The sequence below is a fragment of the Canis lupus genome, chromosome 6 (genome assembly GCF_011100685.1).
Source record: "Canis lupus familiaris isolate Mischka breed German Shepherd chromosome 6, alternate assembly UU_Cfam_GSD_1.0, whole genome shotgun sequence".
In the NCBI taxonomy this organism is placed as follows: domain Eukaryota; kingdom Metazoa; phylum Chordata; class Mammalia; order Carnivora; family Canidae; genus Canis; species Canis lupus.
Window position 1 is genome coordinate 19,081,795 of NC_049227.1, and position 16,431 is coordinate 19,098,225.

At 55.9% G+C, this 16,431-nt stretch overlaps 1 protein-coding gene across 4 annotated transcripts in view; it reads left to right on the top strand.

The window, feature by feature from the left end:
- GSG1L (GSG1 like) overlaps window positions 1–14,954 on the top strand; it is a 231,142-nt gene extending 216,188 nt beyond the window's left edge. For 2 of the 4 annotated variants that reach the window (XM_038539981.1, XM_038539982.1), the window contains exons 6-7: window positions 2,603–2,670; window positions 14,403–14,954. In XM_038539981.1, coding sequence (XP_038395909.1) covers window positions 2,603–2,670; window positions 14,403–14,500 — 166 coding nt within the window. In that variant the 3' untranslated portion in view covers window positions 14,501–14,954. The remainder of the gene's footprint in view (window positions 1–2,602; window positions 2,671–14,402) is intronic. The other 2 variants (XM_038539984.1, XM_038539983.1) reach the window with 1 other exon arrangement.
- Window positions 14,955–16,431: the final 1,477 nt, after the last annotated feature.

The window sequence follows — 16,431 nt, forward strand, 5'->3', positions numbered from 1 at the left end:
GGCCGAGAGGAGGGTGATTTCAGAAGATAAGAAGCCATGAGAACTGGGAGTCTTGGGTAGATCGATGAATCAGTTCAAAGTTAAGGCTGGGAGACACAGGAGGGTATGCAAAGCCCATATGGGACGGGCAGGGCAGGCATCCGTTGGTCCAGAGTCCCTGGGCATGGCCTGGGAGAGGGCGCTCTGGCACGAGGATGGGCTCCATTACCTGGTCCAGTCTCCATCCAGTGTTTGCCATTTCATGATGGGTGGAACCCTAGCCTTGATTACCTCTGGGGATGGGGAGCTCAGCAACTTGCCGGACATACAGGCAGCACTACTTGGAGGAATGTAAAACTGGACAACCCCCAAATGTCTGTCAGTAGCGGATTGAATATTAACTATTCTCTCACATGCAATACGAGGAAAAAGGGGAATGAGATGTGTCCTGACATAGAACGATGTGGAAAATTTGTGGGTAAGAAAAAAAAAAAAACAGGTTACAAAAGCATATTTAATTTGAGGCTGTATATGTTTTTTCAAAAGTTTGAATTCTGAAAAGATAAACACTAAACTCCTAGCAGTGATGATGCCACCACATGGAGGTGTCATTATAAGGAGACTTCTGATCTATGAGTGGGACATGTTTTTTGGGTTTTTTTGTCTTTTAATAACAAAGAGCTATCAGGAAAATAACAAAGATGTTTCTACTAAAAGATGCCCCCCCACAAAAGGACACCTTTCCTTGTGTGGAACCTTCCCACAGCATCAGCTTTCTACAGCACACTTGCCTTCTTACAGCTTCAGCCCTTGGGGCTTTGTTCTGCCATCTGGGACCACCCAGGCCACAGAAAATCTTGTACGAACAACCACCACCATGTTCAGAGTTTGCTCCCTGGGAAGCCTGCGCCTAGCCCCTGGGTGCAGGCAGCGTGGGCAACCTCGGGCGGCGTTACACCGCACTTGTTGCCTGACTGGTGTGCACACTGTCTTCCTACTGGACTGGATGCTCTCCGAGGGCAGAGCTGAGGTAGACATTCCATGGTGCACACGGCATCTGGAGTGAACTGCCCAGGGCAGCTCCTCTGGACATTCGTGCCGGATAAATGAATGAGCAATCCGAGGGGGGCGAAAGGCTCCGTGCATGAGTGTTTCCCTCCCTTCTCCTGGCAATGCCAGATGCCATTGCTTGCTTGTCATCCATCACCTTCCGCACGTCTCCTTCTCCAGCCCCACACTTCTGGACACAGCTGGGCAACTAGAAGTAAGACGTGATGGGAAGAATCAGAAAACAGGGGTGGGGCAGTTTCTTGGGCGAGGCCTGAGACTTCCCTCCATGAGAGAAGAGAGGGTATCAGTGCAAAGAAGAGGTGATGGAGGAACGCAGAGCAAGTAAAAGGCAAAGAGGAGGGCCGCCTGGGTGGCTCATTCGGTTAAGCATCTACCTTTGGCTCAGGTTATGACCCCAGGGTCCTGGGATGGAGCCCCGCATTGGGCTCCCTGCTCAGTGGGGAGTCTGCTTCTCTCCCTCTCCCTCTGCCCCTCCCCACCACTCACTCCCGCTCTCAAATAAATAAATAAAATCTTTTTAAAAAGGCAAAGAGGAATTGAAGAGATATAAAACCGTGCGGCCACAGATACAGAATTGGGAGTACTTCTGGTGTTGCTCAGCAGATATGATAATGATTGGAATCGTTTCTACTTCTGGGGACCAGATTGTGATCCTCTAAAGGTGATGCACACCTGGACCACGTGGAGCTCCGTGACTTATTCGGGTTACGAAGGGACGAGCGCTGTGTGGGAACATGGCCCCGCCCGTTCCCCGGGCCCCACCTGTGGTGGGGTGAGGGCGAGGGTCTAGGTCTGTGGCTGCCTCCACCCAGACCCTTGTCAGCCACTGCTCTGTGCTTGGCATCCCTGCCACACCGTTGCAGCCCCCTCAGGAGCTGTAGTCATCTTGAGACGCCAGAGGAGAAGGAAGCTGCACATGTTGGTGGGAAGGAGCCACCTTCCAACCTTCCAACCTTCGGTGCCAGAAGTCAGAAGACGTGGCTTTATTTATATGTAGAAATGCCCTGAGGAAGTGTTTTCATTTAGTTAAGAAAAGTGACACAGTTATTAGGAGTCCGTTGCCCCCAAATCAGAGGATAGAGGTAAGCAAAAAGAAGGTTCCAGATTTAATCCCTCTATCCTCCTTATCTAGGGTCAGTTACCATTGGCCTTTTGGTATATATTCTGTCAAATAATCTTTTGTGCGTATCAGCGTATAATTTTTTTCATCAAACCATCATTTCTAATCTAGCACTTGCACGTAATGGAACCTCTTTTTCTGAGAACACGCAGGTTTGCATCCCTCTTCTGCCTCTAACTTCTTAGCTGTGTGACCCTCGGCTGGTCACGTTAGCTTTTGATGCTTCAGCTTCTCCATCAACAAAATGGAGATAATGGTGTCCATCTAACAGGGTTGTGGTAAAGCGCCCATGCGGTGGTGGTGGCGGCGGCGTGGGTGGCTTTGCACAGTGTTCCCAAAGGGAAAAAAGGCTGTATTTTTTTCTGGGTCCTGGGTCTGTGCCAGCTCAGCTTGCACCGTCTCACACAGGCTGTTGGGTCCTTTTCTTTCCAGGATCGAGAAGGGGGATGGGCACGAGGAGGACCTCCGCTTAGACTGTCGCCACGAGAGATACCCTGCCCGTAAGTGGCCTCGTCTGCAGGAGCCCGGGCCGTCCGAGGAGAGGGGAGCCTGGAGATGAGCCAGTCCAATCTCTCCCTGCGCCCCTGCTTGGTCCCACAGACACACTCTGCAGATGGGGAAACTGAGGCTGGCATCGTGGTGTAGCATGTCCTCTGCACACGGCAGCCTTGGTCCTCTCATGGCGGAGATGGGATGCTAAGCAAGTGAGGGGCCGTTGGGTGTTTCAGGGCAGCCCAGCGAGCCTCAGCTCGAGGCCAGGCTGGGCTGGGTGTTGGTCAGAAGAGGGAACAGCTCCCCAGTCCAACTCGCCAAGTCAGGGAGGTGACAGTGGACCACGTGTGTTTGGGCTGGGGAGGCTCCTGGCAGCCCAGAATGCATGGACTTCATAGGCCTCACTGTGGGGGACGCCCTAGACAGAATCGAGGGCACCGATTAGGAAAACAAATGCCTGGACCAGAAAGCAGAAGGGAGGTGAAAGGAGAGAGAGGGCCTTGCTCCAGCCAGAAAAGCAGCCGACATGAGGTTAAAGTTAAAACAGCAGCAGCTCAGCTCAGCCCGCACGAGGCCCCGCGTGCCCCCCGCACACCCCACGGCACCCCAGGCTCTTCTTGCCTGGTCTCCTGGCCTTGCCAGCCCCCAGCCCCGACAACTGGGACTATGAACCACACTTTGCAGGTGAGGAAATTTGGACTCAGAGAGGTGGAGTAGCTTGCCCAAGGTCACACAGCTCTGCTACTCGTGGCAGGGCAGTTCCAGCAGATTCTCTCTGCGCCCCACCCACATCTCTCAGACCTTTTAGGAAGGTCCCGTGCCTTCCAGGGGTCGGTATCTGCGTCCCCGGGAGTGGGCTTGCTCCAAGGCATGTGTTTTGCATGGTCCCCTGGACGGCTAGAGACCGGTGTGGCGGGCTTCACAGCCCTCCCTGGGCTGGCGGCCTCCCCATCTCTGCTGCTTTCCCTCCCTACACCCAGTTCCCTTGCACCTCCTGACATCTCCCCGACTCTCCAGCTCCTCCCTCAGGGTCGGCTCTGGGGATATCCGAACGGACACAGTGGAGACTTGAACTCAGGTCTGTTTAACCCCAAATCCCATGATCCCGGGAACTGACCAAGAAGTGGCTCAGCCCGGAGTGAGGGGCCTGGGAAGACAAGAGGAGAGGTCTGGTCTTCACTCTGGAGGAAGAGGCTCCTGTAGGAGGTGCCACCCCCGTGAGATGACCAAGACAAGAGTCACCCACCCGAGGAATGCGGGGTGGCATCGCAGGGGGTGCTGGGCTCACCCACTGATTGCAGGCCAGGTGTCTGTGCTGGGGTGAAGGCTTCCTGGAGGAGGGGTTCAGGACCCAGGGCATGGAGAAGGTGGGGGTGGAGAAATCCCTTAGGCTCGAGAAGCACGTAGTAGGGATAAAGACTGAGAACGCTGACGTGTTCAAGCACCGTCAGCTCCTGCTTGGGCCTGAGCCTCCCCACACTCCCTGCAGAATGGGCAGGCAACCTTACCAGTCCCTGAAGCCCAAGGATGAAGAAAGAGTTGGAGGGACCCAGTCTGGCTCTAAGAGCAAGCCCTGGAATTAATGAGGATGCCCAGGGTTGGGGGAACTGCAGACCTCCCTCCCCCAGAGCCCAGCCCCGTTCCCACGGCCCTCACCCCTGCCCTGGCACCCAGTCATCTGCCAAGCAGCATTCCTTCACGAAAGGAGCATCGGGTGCCCTCACATGCGGGTCAACGGCCTGCAGAGAGTCCATCTTCCATCCCCTTGAAGACCAGCCGTGAACCAGAGCAGACAGGCCTCCGCCTTGTGGGGCTCACAGCCTAGGGGGAGGGAGAAAGTAAGAAGTGGCTCAGAAACGAGACAGCCTCAGGTACCGTCAGGTGCTCAGAGGGAGCGTGTGGTGGAAGAGGGAATGGGGCAGGGTCCTGCAGAGCCACCTCTTGACTGGAGCCTGAAAAACTGAGAACCAGCCAGTAAAGGTCCTTCCAGGCGGAGCCTTGCAAACGCCAAGTCCCCAAAGCAGGAGCAGCCAGGACTGGAAGCCAGCGAGGCTGGAGCAAGGGGAGCAGTGGGAAGGCAGGAAGGCAGGAGATGGGGCTGCGGGGGCACAGGGGCAGGAGCGTGGGAGGGGGCTGGCCATTCTGAGCAGGGACGAGACCTACCCAGATTGTTCATCTGTGTCTGTGTGTCGATCTCTACCTTTAGTCTGTACTTGGGACTGTATCGGCTGTCTGTCTGTCCCGTATCTATCTCTCTATCCGGCCATAAGCGTCCCTGCGTCCATCTGTCTTGTGGGGAAGGGGTGGAGGGTGCGAGGCCAGAGGCCGGCCGGGCAGCTTAGGTGCAGGCGTAGCCATTCCCAGGAGAGGCGACGCGGCCTGACCTCCGGCGGTGAAGGTGAGAGCGGGTGCGCTCAAGAGCTCTCTGCTGGAAGATTCGTCAGAATGTCTTCATTGGGTCTCCCAGAGCAGGTCCAGAGATAAGGACTCAGCAGCAAGCACCTGTCTGGGTGATCCCAGAAAACACAAGTAGAAGTGGGGGAGGCAGCCCCTGCAGGGAGATGGAGGCGAGTGCCCTGAACCCTGCTGAGGGGCCCGGGGCGGCCAGTGCAGAGCACACGTACCGGAGTTACCCGCATAGCCACGGCTGCAGCTCTGCTCGGGCCCTGAGGGTGGCCGGGCCACGGAGCGGTGCCTGCATCCCCCTGGGGCAGGTGGAGGTCAGCAGTCCGCTTGGCCGAGGGGGCACCCGTGGCATCTGCTTGTCTGCTCGGAGCAAGGGCGGGCGGCCAGGAGCCCAGGGGACAAAGCTTGCTCCAGCCGTCAAGGGCCTGGGGGCCCCGAGCACCCAGCATGGAGAGGACAGGCTGGTGGGGCTGCGGTGCTTTGTCCGGGTGATGTTGGACGGTGTCAGAGTTGGGAAGGGAGGTGGTTGAGGCTGAGGAGGTCCTCCAGGGAGCACGCTGCGGGTGGGGAGAGGCAGTGAAGCAGCCGATCCTAATGCACCGCCCTGGGACTGGGGGAAGGTGAGGACGGCACTGCCCAGGGCTGTCAGCGGCCCCCGGAGATTTGCCACCTCCCTGTGCCTCAGGAAGGAAGGGGCCTCAGATCCCACGGCACCTCTGCCAGGTGTGTCTTTTACCAGGTCGCCCAGCTGCCGGGGACAGCAGTCTTTCCCCCGGGGCCAGCAGAGGCGCTGGAGGCTTCCGTCAGCTGTCAGAGGAGTTGGCTTCGGTCACTTGAATTACCCTGCCATGGCTGCTCCTGTGGCCACAGGAAAGTCATTTATTCAATGCATCTTTTTTTTTTAAGATTTTATTTATTTATTCATGAGAGACACAGAGAGAGAGAGAGGCAGAGACACAGGCAGAGGGAGAAGCAGGCTCCATGCAGGGAACCCGATGCAAGACTCGATCCGGGGTCTCTAGGATCAGGCCCTGGACCGAAGGCGGTGCTAAATTTACCGCTGAGCCCCCCAGGGATCCCCTATTCAACACATCTTTATGAAAGATGCTTCTCTAGACTGGGCCTCTGCTGGATTCTGGAATACGGGGGTGAACCAGGCGTGTTCCTGGACGGGAGAGCTCCTGACTATGGCTGGATCGTGTGGCCAGAGCTGAAGTGGGGTCAGTGCAGGGGTCGGTGTGACAGCAGAGGCACGGTCCCTCATCGGGCTTGTGGTGAGTGCCAGGTGCCAGAGAGGGAGGAGATCTTTGGCCAGGGGTGATCCAGCTTGGTACAGTCCTACAGCGCTACAGATTCCTGGACTTGATTACAAAAATAGTCAACAAGAAAAACTCAGTCCCACCCCCTCAGGTCTGCTGCTATCTCGTCCTGGTGTGTGTTCTGAGGACTTTGCATTTATCCACTTACTTAGTCCTAAACACCGTCCCATTTTACAGGCAGGGAAAGTGAGGCAGAGCTGGGATTTGCACCCAGCCTCTCTGGCCCCAGAGCCCAAACCCTGGGCCACCAGTGTGAGCTGCCGCATGTCGGTGGGTGGCTCCCGTGCCGGGCACAGGCATCTACCAGTCGCCGGGCAGGGTCCAGGGCCTCCGGGCCCAGCCACACGTGGACTTGGTCCTCGCAGACCTCGTGGGCTAGGAAAGCAGCCTCCTCAGGCCACCTGGGGAAACAGCACCATCTCCAAAATGCAGCCTCTTAGCTGCTCGTGGGGTTTTGGCCAAGAAAATATTTTGGAAATGCCTGGTCGAGTTTTGCAATATTTCTGCACCGAACAGCTGCTCGGATTTCGTGGTGGGCTGGCTATCGGGCAGGAGGAACGGGGGAGGAGGAATGTCAGCGAGCCCGCGTTATTAAAGGCTTACTGTGTGCGGGCCTCTGCTCAGCCGTTTGCAGCCCCAGGAAGGAGGGCTGATGACTTCTGTGGGGACGGAACGAGTGAGGTGTGGAAAGGCACCCTGACTTGCTGGGATCTCTGGTCCCCTGGGGGAGACAGCCCAGCTCGGGTGTCCATCTCCCTCCTTCCTCTGGGTACGAGGCCATTCCTGCTCTGGCTCCCAAACCCCCACCCTCAGCTCCTCTCACTCTCCCTTCTCTCATTCCAACCCAGCCCCCCCCCCCCATCTTTTCTCTTTCTAGAACATCCAAAACATCCCCTCACAGGGCTTTGCATTTGCCACTCTCGCTGCCCGGAATGCTCTCCCTCTGTATCCTTGCATGGCTCACTTCGTCTCACCTTGAAGTCTCAGCCAGAAGACGGCTTGCTTGGAGAAGCTTACCCTGACTGCACCGGCTTCTCCCACTGTCCTCATTATCACTTTGTTTTCTTTCCTTCATGGCACCCGTCCCTTTCTGAAACTATTTTTTGTATTTACGTACTCAGTTTTTGTTTGGTGGCCTCCTCTGTTCTAGGAGAACAGGCCCCCTGTCTTGTTTTGTTTGCATCTGATCTGAGAGCCTAGAACAGTGTGTGGCACACAACAGGTGCTCAATTGCTGCCTCCCAAGTTTCTCCCACCATTTCCCACCAGAGCAGTCACTTTTCCGTAAATGCTTACATGAACTTGTGGTTATCTTAGTTGCCCCGGAAGTCGCTATTTTTTTTCCTTGGGCTACCGTGATATGGATTCTGCTACAATTTCTTTTTCCTGAGGAAAGAGTTTGCTTTTGAAACTTGCCTTTGGGCCTTTGCAGTGCCATCAGCTAGCTCGGGAGCACATCAGATGTGACATTTGATGGAGGTGATGCTGCCATCTGGTCCAGGTGTCTGCATCTTCCTTCTGGGGGCAACTGGGGCTTGCAGCTGATTGCAGCTGTCAAGTTCAATGCCCGAGACAAGCTTTTGATTTTGCCAGGTGTGTCTGTAAGGCCGGGCCGGGCTGGGCAAGAGGCTGTCACTTGCCGGGTGCAGAGGTGGCTTCTGGGAGCTCCGTCTGGATGGGTCTCTGCCGCTGCTGCCCTCAAAATAGCAGAGGGAATTTCAAGGAAGACTTCCCTGGGTCCAGAGCAGCTTGGCATTTTTATTAGATCAAAATCAGATCCAATATAGTACTGCTCAAGTCTGCTTCTTTTATTAAAATGGAAACAGACAATATTTCTGAAATAAATATCGATGCCAACTCGCTGAGCACCCAGGCGGGTATGTGGCTTGGAGACATCTGAGACCCGGGCCCTGGGGGCTGTGAGATCCAGGCCGATGCTCACATTTGAATCACCTGGGGGACTCCCTAAAATGCGGATTTCCAGGCCCCACCTCTGCGTTTCTTGCTCAAGAGGGCTGGGTGGGGCCTGGGAATATGCATTCCTAATGGGTCCCGGTGATGCTGTTTCTGCTGCCCTGCAAACTGGCTTCTGAGCAGTACTCAGCCTCGAGCCAGCACCTGTCGCTCTGAAGTTGCAGCCAGGAGCACGTCTGCATTTTGTCCCTTGCTTGGGCTCTTTGGTGGCTTCTGGATGGCAACTGGTGCTTCTAGGGCCAGCTTCTCTTCAATCCATCCTCCTAAGACAGTTTTGGTCCTGTCCCCCACCCCCCCATCCCCTCCTCCTAGCTTCAGAAGCTCCTGTGGTGGCTCCCCTGGCAGGTGTCAGGCACTGTGCTGACCCGTCCCACACATGCCCGCAGAGGCCTTCTCACCCCATCCCACCCCCATCCCCACTTCATCTCGCAGCCACCTGTCGCTCTCAGGACCCTTCTCTGTAACCGTCTCCCCACTAGGATGGAGATGTCTTGAGGACAGGGGCCTCATCGCCACATCTGCACAGCAGCCCCAGTGCCTAGCCCATTGTCTGTCTTCGGCACATGTCCGGCGAATGAGGGACATTAGCTCACTTAGTCCTCCTGCAGTATTTGCTCTGACAAGTATTTCCATTTATAGGGAAAGATACTTGGGTTCAGAAAAACAAGGTCATTTGTCTGGCCACCATTTGTCTGGTGTGTGTCTGTGGTCACAGATCTGGGCCACTTGCTTTGCCTTTGTTCTTGTCTGTGACCATTTCTGCCCAGGGCAGTTGCTCCCATGGCACCTGTTCCTAAGAAGCACTTGGGGGCAGTTGTGAAAATGCAAGTTTCCCTGGAGATTCCAATTTTTGGGTTTGGGGCAGGGCTGAGGAATCTGCATCAGGTAAGTCTGATGATAAGGTGGAGGCCCCAGGTGCAGGATGAACCCTGTCCCCCCTGAGGGGGCTGCCGGGCACCACAGCCCCCCGCTTCCCCTCGCCAGCTGCAGGTGCCCGGCTTTCTAGCCACATGAACCTTCTCGCTCCCTCCAGCCAGCAACAGTGCTAGGTTTTTCACACCTCCTGAAAACCTCATTTACCTGCCAAGAACCTATTTCACACTCTGTTCCTTCTGCCTGAAAAGACCTGCTCCCTTCCTTTGCTGGACAAAAAACAAACCCTACCCATGCAATAGTGAGCTTTCATAGTGCTTTCCAGGTCTAGTTCAAATGTGCGGGGATGGCAGCCAGCCCCCCTCCACCCCCCTGCCAGAGGTGGTCCTGTTCCTCTCAGCATTTTCCTGTCCTGAGGTTCATGTCTGTAAGGTAGGATTTGATGATGGTTACAAGCCCAGCCTTTGGAGCTGCCTGGGTTCAAATCCAGCAGTGGGTCTTTGGACAAGTGACTTAACCTGTCTGGGCCTCACTTTCCTCATCTGTAAAATGGGCATAGTAATGGCACCTCGCTCATATTTCTGAGCATTAAATGGGTCAGTGCACATGAGGCGCAGTGAATGACTCCTGCCACCCTGTAAGAGCTGTAGACGCGTGTGCTCCTGTCACTTCCTCCTATTTGCGTGTCTTCCTCACTAGCGCTAGCAGGTGTCTCACTCATGTCTGCAGACCCAGCACCCGCTGTGGAGGCTGACACACAGTAGGTGCCCAACAAATGTCTAGTAAGAGAATGAAGGAGTCAGTGGTCCTGGGAGAGGTGGCAGGTTAAGTGAACTTAACCCGATCGATCCCGAGTGTGGAGAACAGATGAAGAGCACGTCATGGTCCAGAAACATGGAGTCCCCAGAAGATGGACGTGTGTGAGGACAAGGATGGGGCCCCCATTTGATCTCCTAAGACAAGCTGGCCCCCAGGTAGACCACAAAACCCAGCGTCCCCTCCACGTGGATCTCACACACACCTGCTCTTCTTCTCAAATCTTTGTTCGTTCATTTAACGCATCTACGTTATGGGCACTCCACGTGGATTTGAGCCAGGTGCTGGGGTCACAGCAATGAGCAGTAGCGCAGCTAGTCTCTGTCCTCACGTTTGACATACAGCTCAGTAGGGGAACCTGGGAGGAATCGTGTCAATGATTTGGTTCTTACTAAATACACCAGAGTCTCTGAAGTGCCCTTAGGATCCTGATTTACAGAGCAGGGTTGACTTGGAGAAGCAGCTGTAGGGCCCTCGCCAAGGTGGCAACATTTTAGGAGGGCAAAGGGATGATGGTGCCACTAGCTCAAGGGCCTCCGAAGCCAGACACCTCAGCGCCAGCCTCCATTCATTTCTCCATCACGCCCCTCAACCGTCTCTTTCTAGAGGAAAGAGTTCGAGGTGGGCCAGCTTGACTGTAGGCTCTGGATGGGCCCCGAGGCCTCAAGGGAGGCCGTCACCCCCTGGACAGCAGGGCGGGGCGGGGCTGCTGTGGGTCAGATCACCAATACCAGCCGCTTGCCCACCGTCTTCAATTCCTTTACCAGCTTCAGAGCGCCTTGGACGCGTTACATCCCGTCTAAGTGCCGTGCCCCCATTTCCCCTGCGACACGGTTGCGGTGGCACTGCCAGTCTGGGCTTTCAAGGGCCCTTCCGACTCAGTGAATCCATTCTGGAACAGAAGATGCGACTGCACACAATTCAGCAGAGCTGAGAGCTAATCCCCTGGGGATCCTGGTGCCCTGGGGGAGTTCATGACAGTGATTTCCCGCTGAACGATGAAGAAGTTAGGACGGAAGGGACAGGACATTAAAAATGTTCATGTGCATTTGGGCCAAGTACTCTGCTAAGCCTGGTTGCTTCCAAGGGAATTTGAAACGCGGTACTGGCTACCAACCCTCTGAGCGGCGCCCGGACAGAGCTCTTTCCACCCTTGGGCCGTGGCTCCCCATCTGTGAAGAGAAGTGGTTGAACCCAAGCCCCCTCCAGTACTGGCATGTGGCTTTTTCTGCATCTATCTGAAGTCGGATGATGAAGGATTTCTAGTAGGATCTCCAGAAGGATTTCTGCTGGGCCTGCTGAACCCTTTGTAACTCACATCCGTTGCAGGCTCAGAGAGGAGAAGGAACTTGGCAACAGTCACACAGCTTTAAAAAAAAAAAATGGTGACACAGCTTATAAGCTGTGCAGCCTGGATCTGAACCTTTGACTGCCAGAAGTGGTCATAGTTTTTCCCCCTAAGCCCGTATCTACAAGAGGAGAGATACCAAGGAGCCTCTCATAAGGGCCGGCCGAGCTTCTTCTCCAGGCTTGGAAATTCCTCCAACCTCCTCCTGCCTGCTTTCTTCATTTGTGATAGGAAAGCTCAGGACTTGCTCTGTGCCTGGCCAGCTGCTGGGGGCCCAAGGCTCCAGGATGGAAGCAGACCCAGTCCCTGCCTGCACGGGGTCCCCAGGTTAGTTGGGGACCCTCACTATACAAAGTGACAAGCCCAAGGGGAGAGAGCTCTGCAGCATGTCATGGGGTCACAGTGGGGAGCGAAGCCTGGGAGGTCATGGGATGCTTCAGCCAGGAAACAGCAGGGAAGGGCACCGGGCTGAGGGACCAGCATGTGTAAAGCCACGGCACAGAGTCACGGAACCAGGATGCGGGCTGGGAAGAGATGCTACTCAGCCCACAGATGGTTGTAAATGTTTGATTTTTTTAAAAAGATTTTATTTGTTCATCAGAAACACAGAGAGAGGCAGAGACACAGGCAGAGGGAGAAGCAGACTCCATGCAGGGAGCCCGACGCGGGACTAGATCCGGGGACCCCAGGATCACGCCCTGGGCCGAAGGCAGCGCTAAACCGCTGGGTCACCCAGGGGTCCCGGTTGTAAATGTTTTAAAAGCCTCAGTTGTCAGTATTGAAAAGCCAGGAGATTTTATTTCGAAATTCTGATTTTTAGCTTCTCTGAACTTTTTGGAAGATCTGAGCTCACATTCTCCATGGCAACAATTGGCCAGAGCTGAAGAATGGCTGCTTCTGGCTGCTTCGCCCATTTATGCCGTTCGGCTGGGCCTAGTAGACACGTTGAGATGGTATTCTCCGATCTACAGGACGAGGTGCTCCCCCTCCCCCCACCCCCAGCTAGGACCTCACCCAAAAGTAGAGAGACAGGAAGAAGGGTGGTGGCCTGCGGGTCACCCCTCAGACATGGGGAGGACAGAGCTCCCCACTCTCCACTACAAGTGGCTCTGGGCCCCCAGCCCCTCCCCAGAGACTGAATAAGAAAGGAGGGTCCCAGTGCTCAGCGACAAATCCACCTCTGGATCCGGGGGATGAGGAGCCTGGTTTTAGCTCCAAGAAGGATGGGGATCATGGCCCTTTCCTTTTCCCTCAAAATTCATGATCACTTTCTCTCTGTTCCAACAAACTCTCCGGGGTTCGGCCTGTTGGCAATGTCAACATTGCAGCTACTATCACTTTTAAATATTCATTTAGGAAAACAATCAAACCTTCCTGCACATCAAATATTTGCTTCTAGGTTAAAAAAAAAAATCCAAACACCTATATCTTGGCAGCATTCTTCCAAAGAATGCAACTGTTAGTGGCTGAGGCCAAAACAAATGTTTTCCCAGAGGCCAAATGGTTCCAGAATGTTTGCCAAATATTTCCCCACCCTTTAAAAAATAGAGTAAAATTAGCAAAGCAGTAACAGTAAATATTAAAAACTGAAAAAAAAAGTCAAAGTAATAAAACCCCAAAAACCATCTTCCCCTTTGACCGTGGCCTTCCAGCCTTTGCCTTGAGGAAGACTCTCCCAACAGTCACAGCTGCCCTGGGGGTGGAGGAAGAGTAATGAGCTGTCTGTCTTTAGAGGTGTGCAAGCAAGAGCTTGGTGTCAGCAGGAATTCCCACCCCAAGGGTCTTGCTACAAGGAGCCCGTCTGACCCCAAAGGGTGACAAGAATATCTGAGCCTCCATTAGAGCTCAGAGCAGAAACACAACCAAACGACATGGAACAAGTGTCTCTACTGCGGAAGTTTGGAATCAGGAGGATAAGGATTCAGTCTGGCTCCCCCATAGCTGTGACTCCGAAGGCGGCTGCTTATCCTCGCTGTCTCCCCTCCCTCATCTGTAAGATGGGTCGTAGCTACTTCACAGCTTGGGAGGCCAGAGGCAAGTCGGTGTAGACCGTGGACGCTCCATCACTGTTGGTTTCCTCTGGGGAGTGCTGCCGGGAGGGGCGCTCCAACGTGAGGGAGACACAGTGGGCTCCAGGGATGTCCGGGGGGCTTCCTGTCGGAGGGGACACATGGGCTGCGCCTTGAGGATTTGATGGCCAGGAGTACAAGGATGGTTTGGCAGGTCTTGGGGGTGGGAGGGTGGCCCCGATTCCGGCATTGTCCGAGGCCGCAAAGGAGGCCTCCGAGGGGAGGCAGAAGGCGGGCTTCCCGAGCCCAGGGCACAGGCCTGGTGGTGGAGCCTTGCCTGGGGGCCGCGTAGACGCTCTGAGCACATGCCCCTTGGGTCACGTCAGGACGGGGCTGGGAATCGTGTGCCCTCAGTTCTCCTGAACATGTGGAGACATGCGGTGCAGCTCGGGGAAGCCCTGCCGGGGAGGTGGGGGGTGGGGGGCGGTTCCAGGATGGCCGGGCTGGATGGGGGGTCATGGGTGGGCAGGTGGGGGCAGGACGATGGAGGGCCGGTGGCTGGGGCCACCGGGTGAGTTAGTGGGTGTGGCGGCAGGGTGGGGAGAGGTGAGCGGGCGGGGAGGTGGAGGGTGGGGGGGATGAGGATGTTTTGGGTTACAGGCAGGTGTGGCTGCGGGAAGCTGGGCTGCTGGCGTGTTAGTGGACGGCGTGAGGGCAGGTGCGCTGCTGTGTTGACGGGGGGAGGTGCATGAGTGGGGGTGGGTTGTGGGTGCGAGGAGTGTGTCGGAGGGCGTGCTGGACACATTGGCGGGTGCTGTCTAGGTGGGTGGGTGATGGGGGCACGGGGTGGTGAGCCGGTGGTAGAGGGCTAGATGTGGGTTGACAGACGGGGGGTCGGGGGATTAGAGGGCCGCTGGAAGGCCTGGGGGCGGGTGGCCAGTGGACGCGTGGATGGAAGGAGGTGGCTGTCAGCACTGACCACCTGTCTCTTGGCAGGACACCATCCACACATGGGAGATTCCTGGCCCCGGAGCTCTGCACAGGAGATGCCAGAGCTGAACCGTCAGTGCTGGGTCCTGGGGCACTGGGTGTGACTGAGACCCGGCCTGGCCCCCAGACCTCAAGCTGTCACCAGGACCGGCCCCCTGCCAGAAGACCAGCGGTCTGGTGCCCCCGGAAACCTGGCCCATGGGCTGTGAACTCAGCCGGCCTGTGTGGGAGACCCAGGCCTGCCCTTCCCACTGCCGCCTGGGGCTCAGGGCCCCGGAAACAGAGCCGGGGTGGCCCGAGGGAATGACCAGGGCTGCACATGCGACTGTGAGACAGCAACTCCTGACTCTTGCCACCGTCACACGCAGCGCCCTGTCTGGTGCAGCTGGGGCGCCAGGAAGGACAAGGCCACTGGCCTCTGAGGGCCGGCCGGGAAGTTCAGGGGGTGCCCGGCGGTGCGCCAGGCAGGGAGTGGGTGCGGCTTCCCGGCGCTGGCACCACCTTGGGGGCACACAGCAGGCACACAGCAGGGGCACAATAAATGCTTGTTGAACCTGTTTTGTTGCTATGTGTGGAGGCCGGTTGCTCTCTGGGCTGTGGCTGCCCCCCACGGCCCCATCCTGTCGGGTCCTCAAGGAGCCTGAAGGTGAGACAGCTACGTGTGCTGGGGTCAGGGCCAGACACTGAGGTGCTGGAGGGAGGAGGGAGCCCAGAGAGGAGGCTGGGCCTGGGGATTGGGGTCAGGGCAGAGCCAGGCTGGCAGGCTGCCTTGGATTCCCAAGGGTGGGCACGGTAGGGGTGGGACAGGCAGGTGGGAAGTTTGGGAGGCCCTCAAGCCAGGCCCTAAGCTGCCCTGACCCCATGGGGACCCTTGCCCTTGTGTCTGGAGCTACCTTTACATAAAGCCCTAGGGCTTCGATGCCTGGGGAAACATCCTATTATAAAGATGAGGAAACTTAGGGTCACAGAGATGAAGTAACTTGCCCAAGATCACAGAGCTAGTGAATGGCAGGGTTGGGATCGGAACCAGGACTTTAAGAGGCCTCATCCCTTTCCAGAAGGATTTCTAGAGCTTTCCCCCAAGTAGAGAATGTTCTTCATCCTTCCATAAGCCCATCCATCATCTGTCATCCATCCATCCATCTATCCATCCACCCATCATCCATCATCTGTCCATCACCCATCCATCATCCACTTAGCAGTCGTCGTCCTTGTGTCTGGCATCCATCCATCTTCCTTCTGTGTATGACCCATCCTCATGATTTACCTATCTGCGTATCCATCTAGCCAGTGATACGGTTCATTGTGCCCCTACTATGTGCCAAGCACTTGAGACAGGATATTGAGCCATCCAGACAGGGTGCCTGTCCTCACAGATGGGCGTGATAGATTGCTCGACAGATGGTTATTGTGCAGCGTGTGATGAGTCGCGGGGCCCGGCTCTGGGGCCAAGCAGCCTGGGGTTAGATTCCGATTCTGGCTCCTCCACTTGAGACCTTAGGCAAGTGACCTAACCTCTCTGTGCCTCATCCCCGTGGGCACATGGGGACAATCCTTACACCTACCTCTTACAGCCGGCCGTCCCGAGGGCTCACTGAGCTAATGCCTGTGAGGTGTTCAGAACAGAGCCTGGCTTTGTTGGTGTTTGCTCTTACCTTGATGGGGAAAAGTCAGGGTCTATGGGATTCCAAAGGCAGCACCTGCTGCGGGAGGGAGGAGGTGGTGGTCAGGAGGGCTCCTTTGGCAAAAAGGTGTTTAAGCCAAGACCTGAAGGTTACCTAGATGTCAGGTAGGTATGAAGATAGAGGAGGAAAGTTGGGACATTATAGGAACTTTACAACAGTCTAGATGGCAGGTGTGGAGGGAAGTGGGGGGCAAAGACTCTCAGATTCCAGGCTTGGGGCAGGGGCGGGTTCAGGTAGCTTGAGTCTCAGGTGCGGGGCGACACGCACATGGAGGTGTGTGCTCATTCACTCATGCATGCATTGATTAATCAAGTGAGTAATTCATTAATCCATTTTCCATCCAGTCGGTA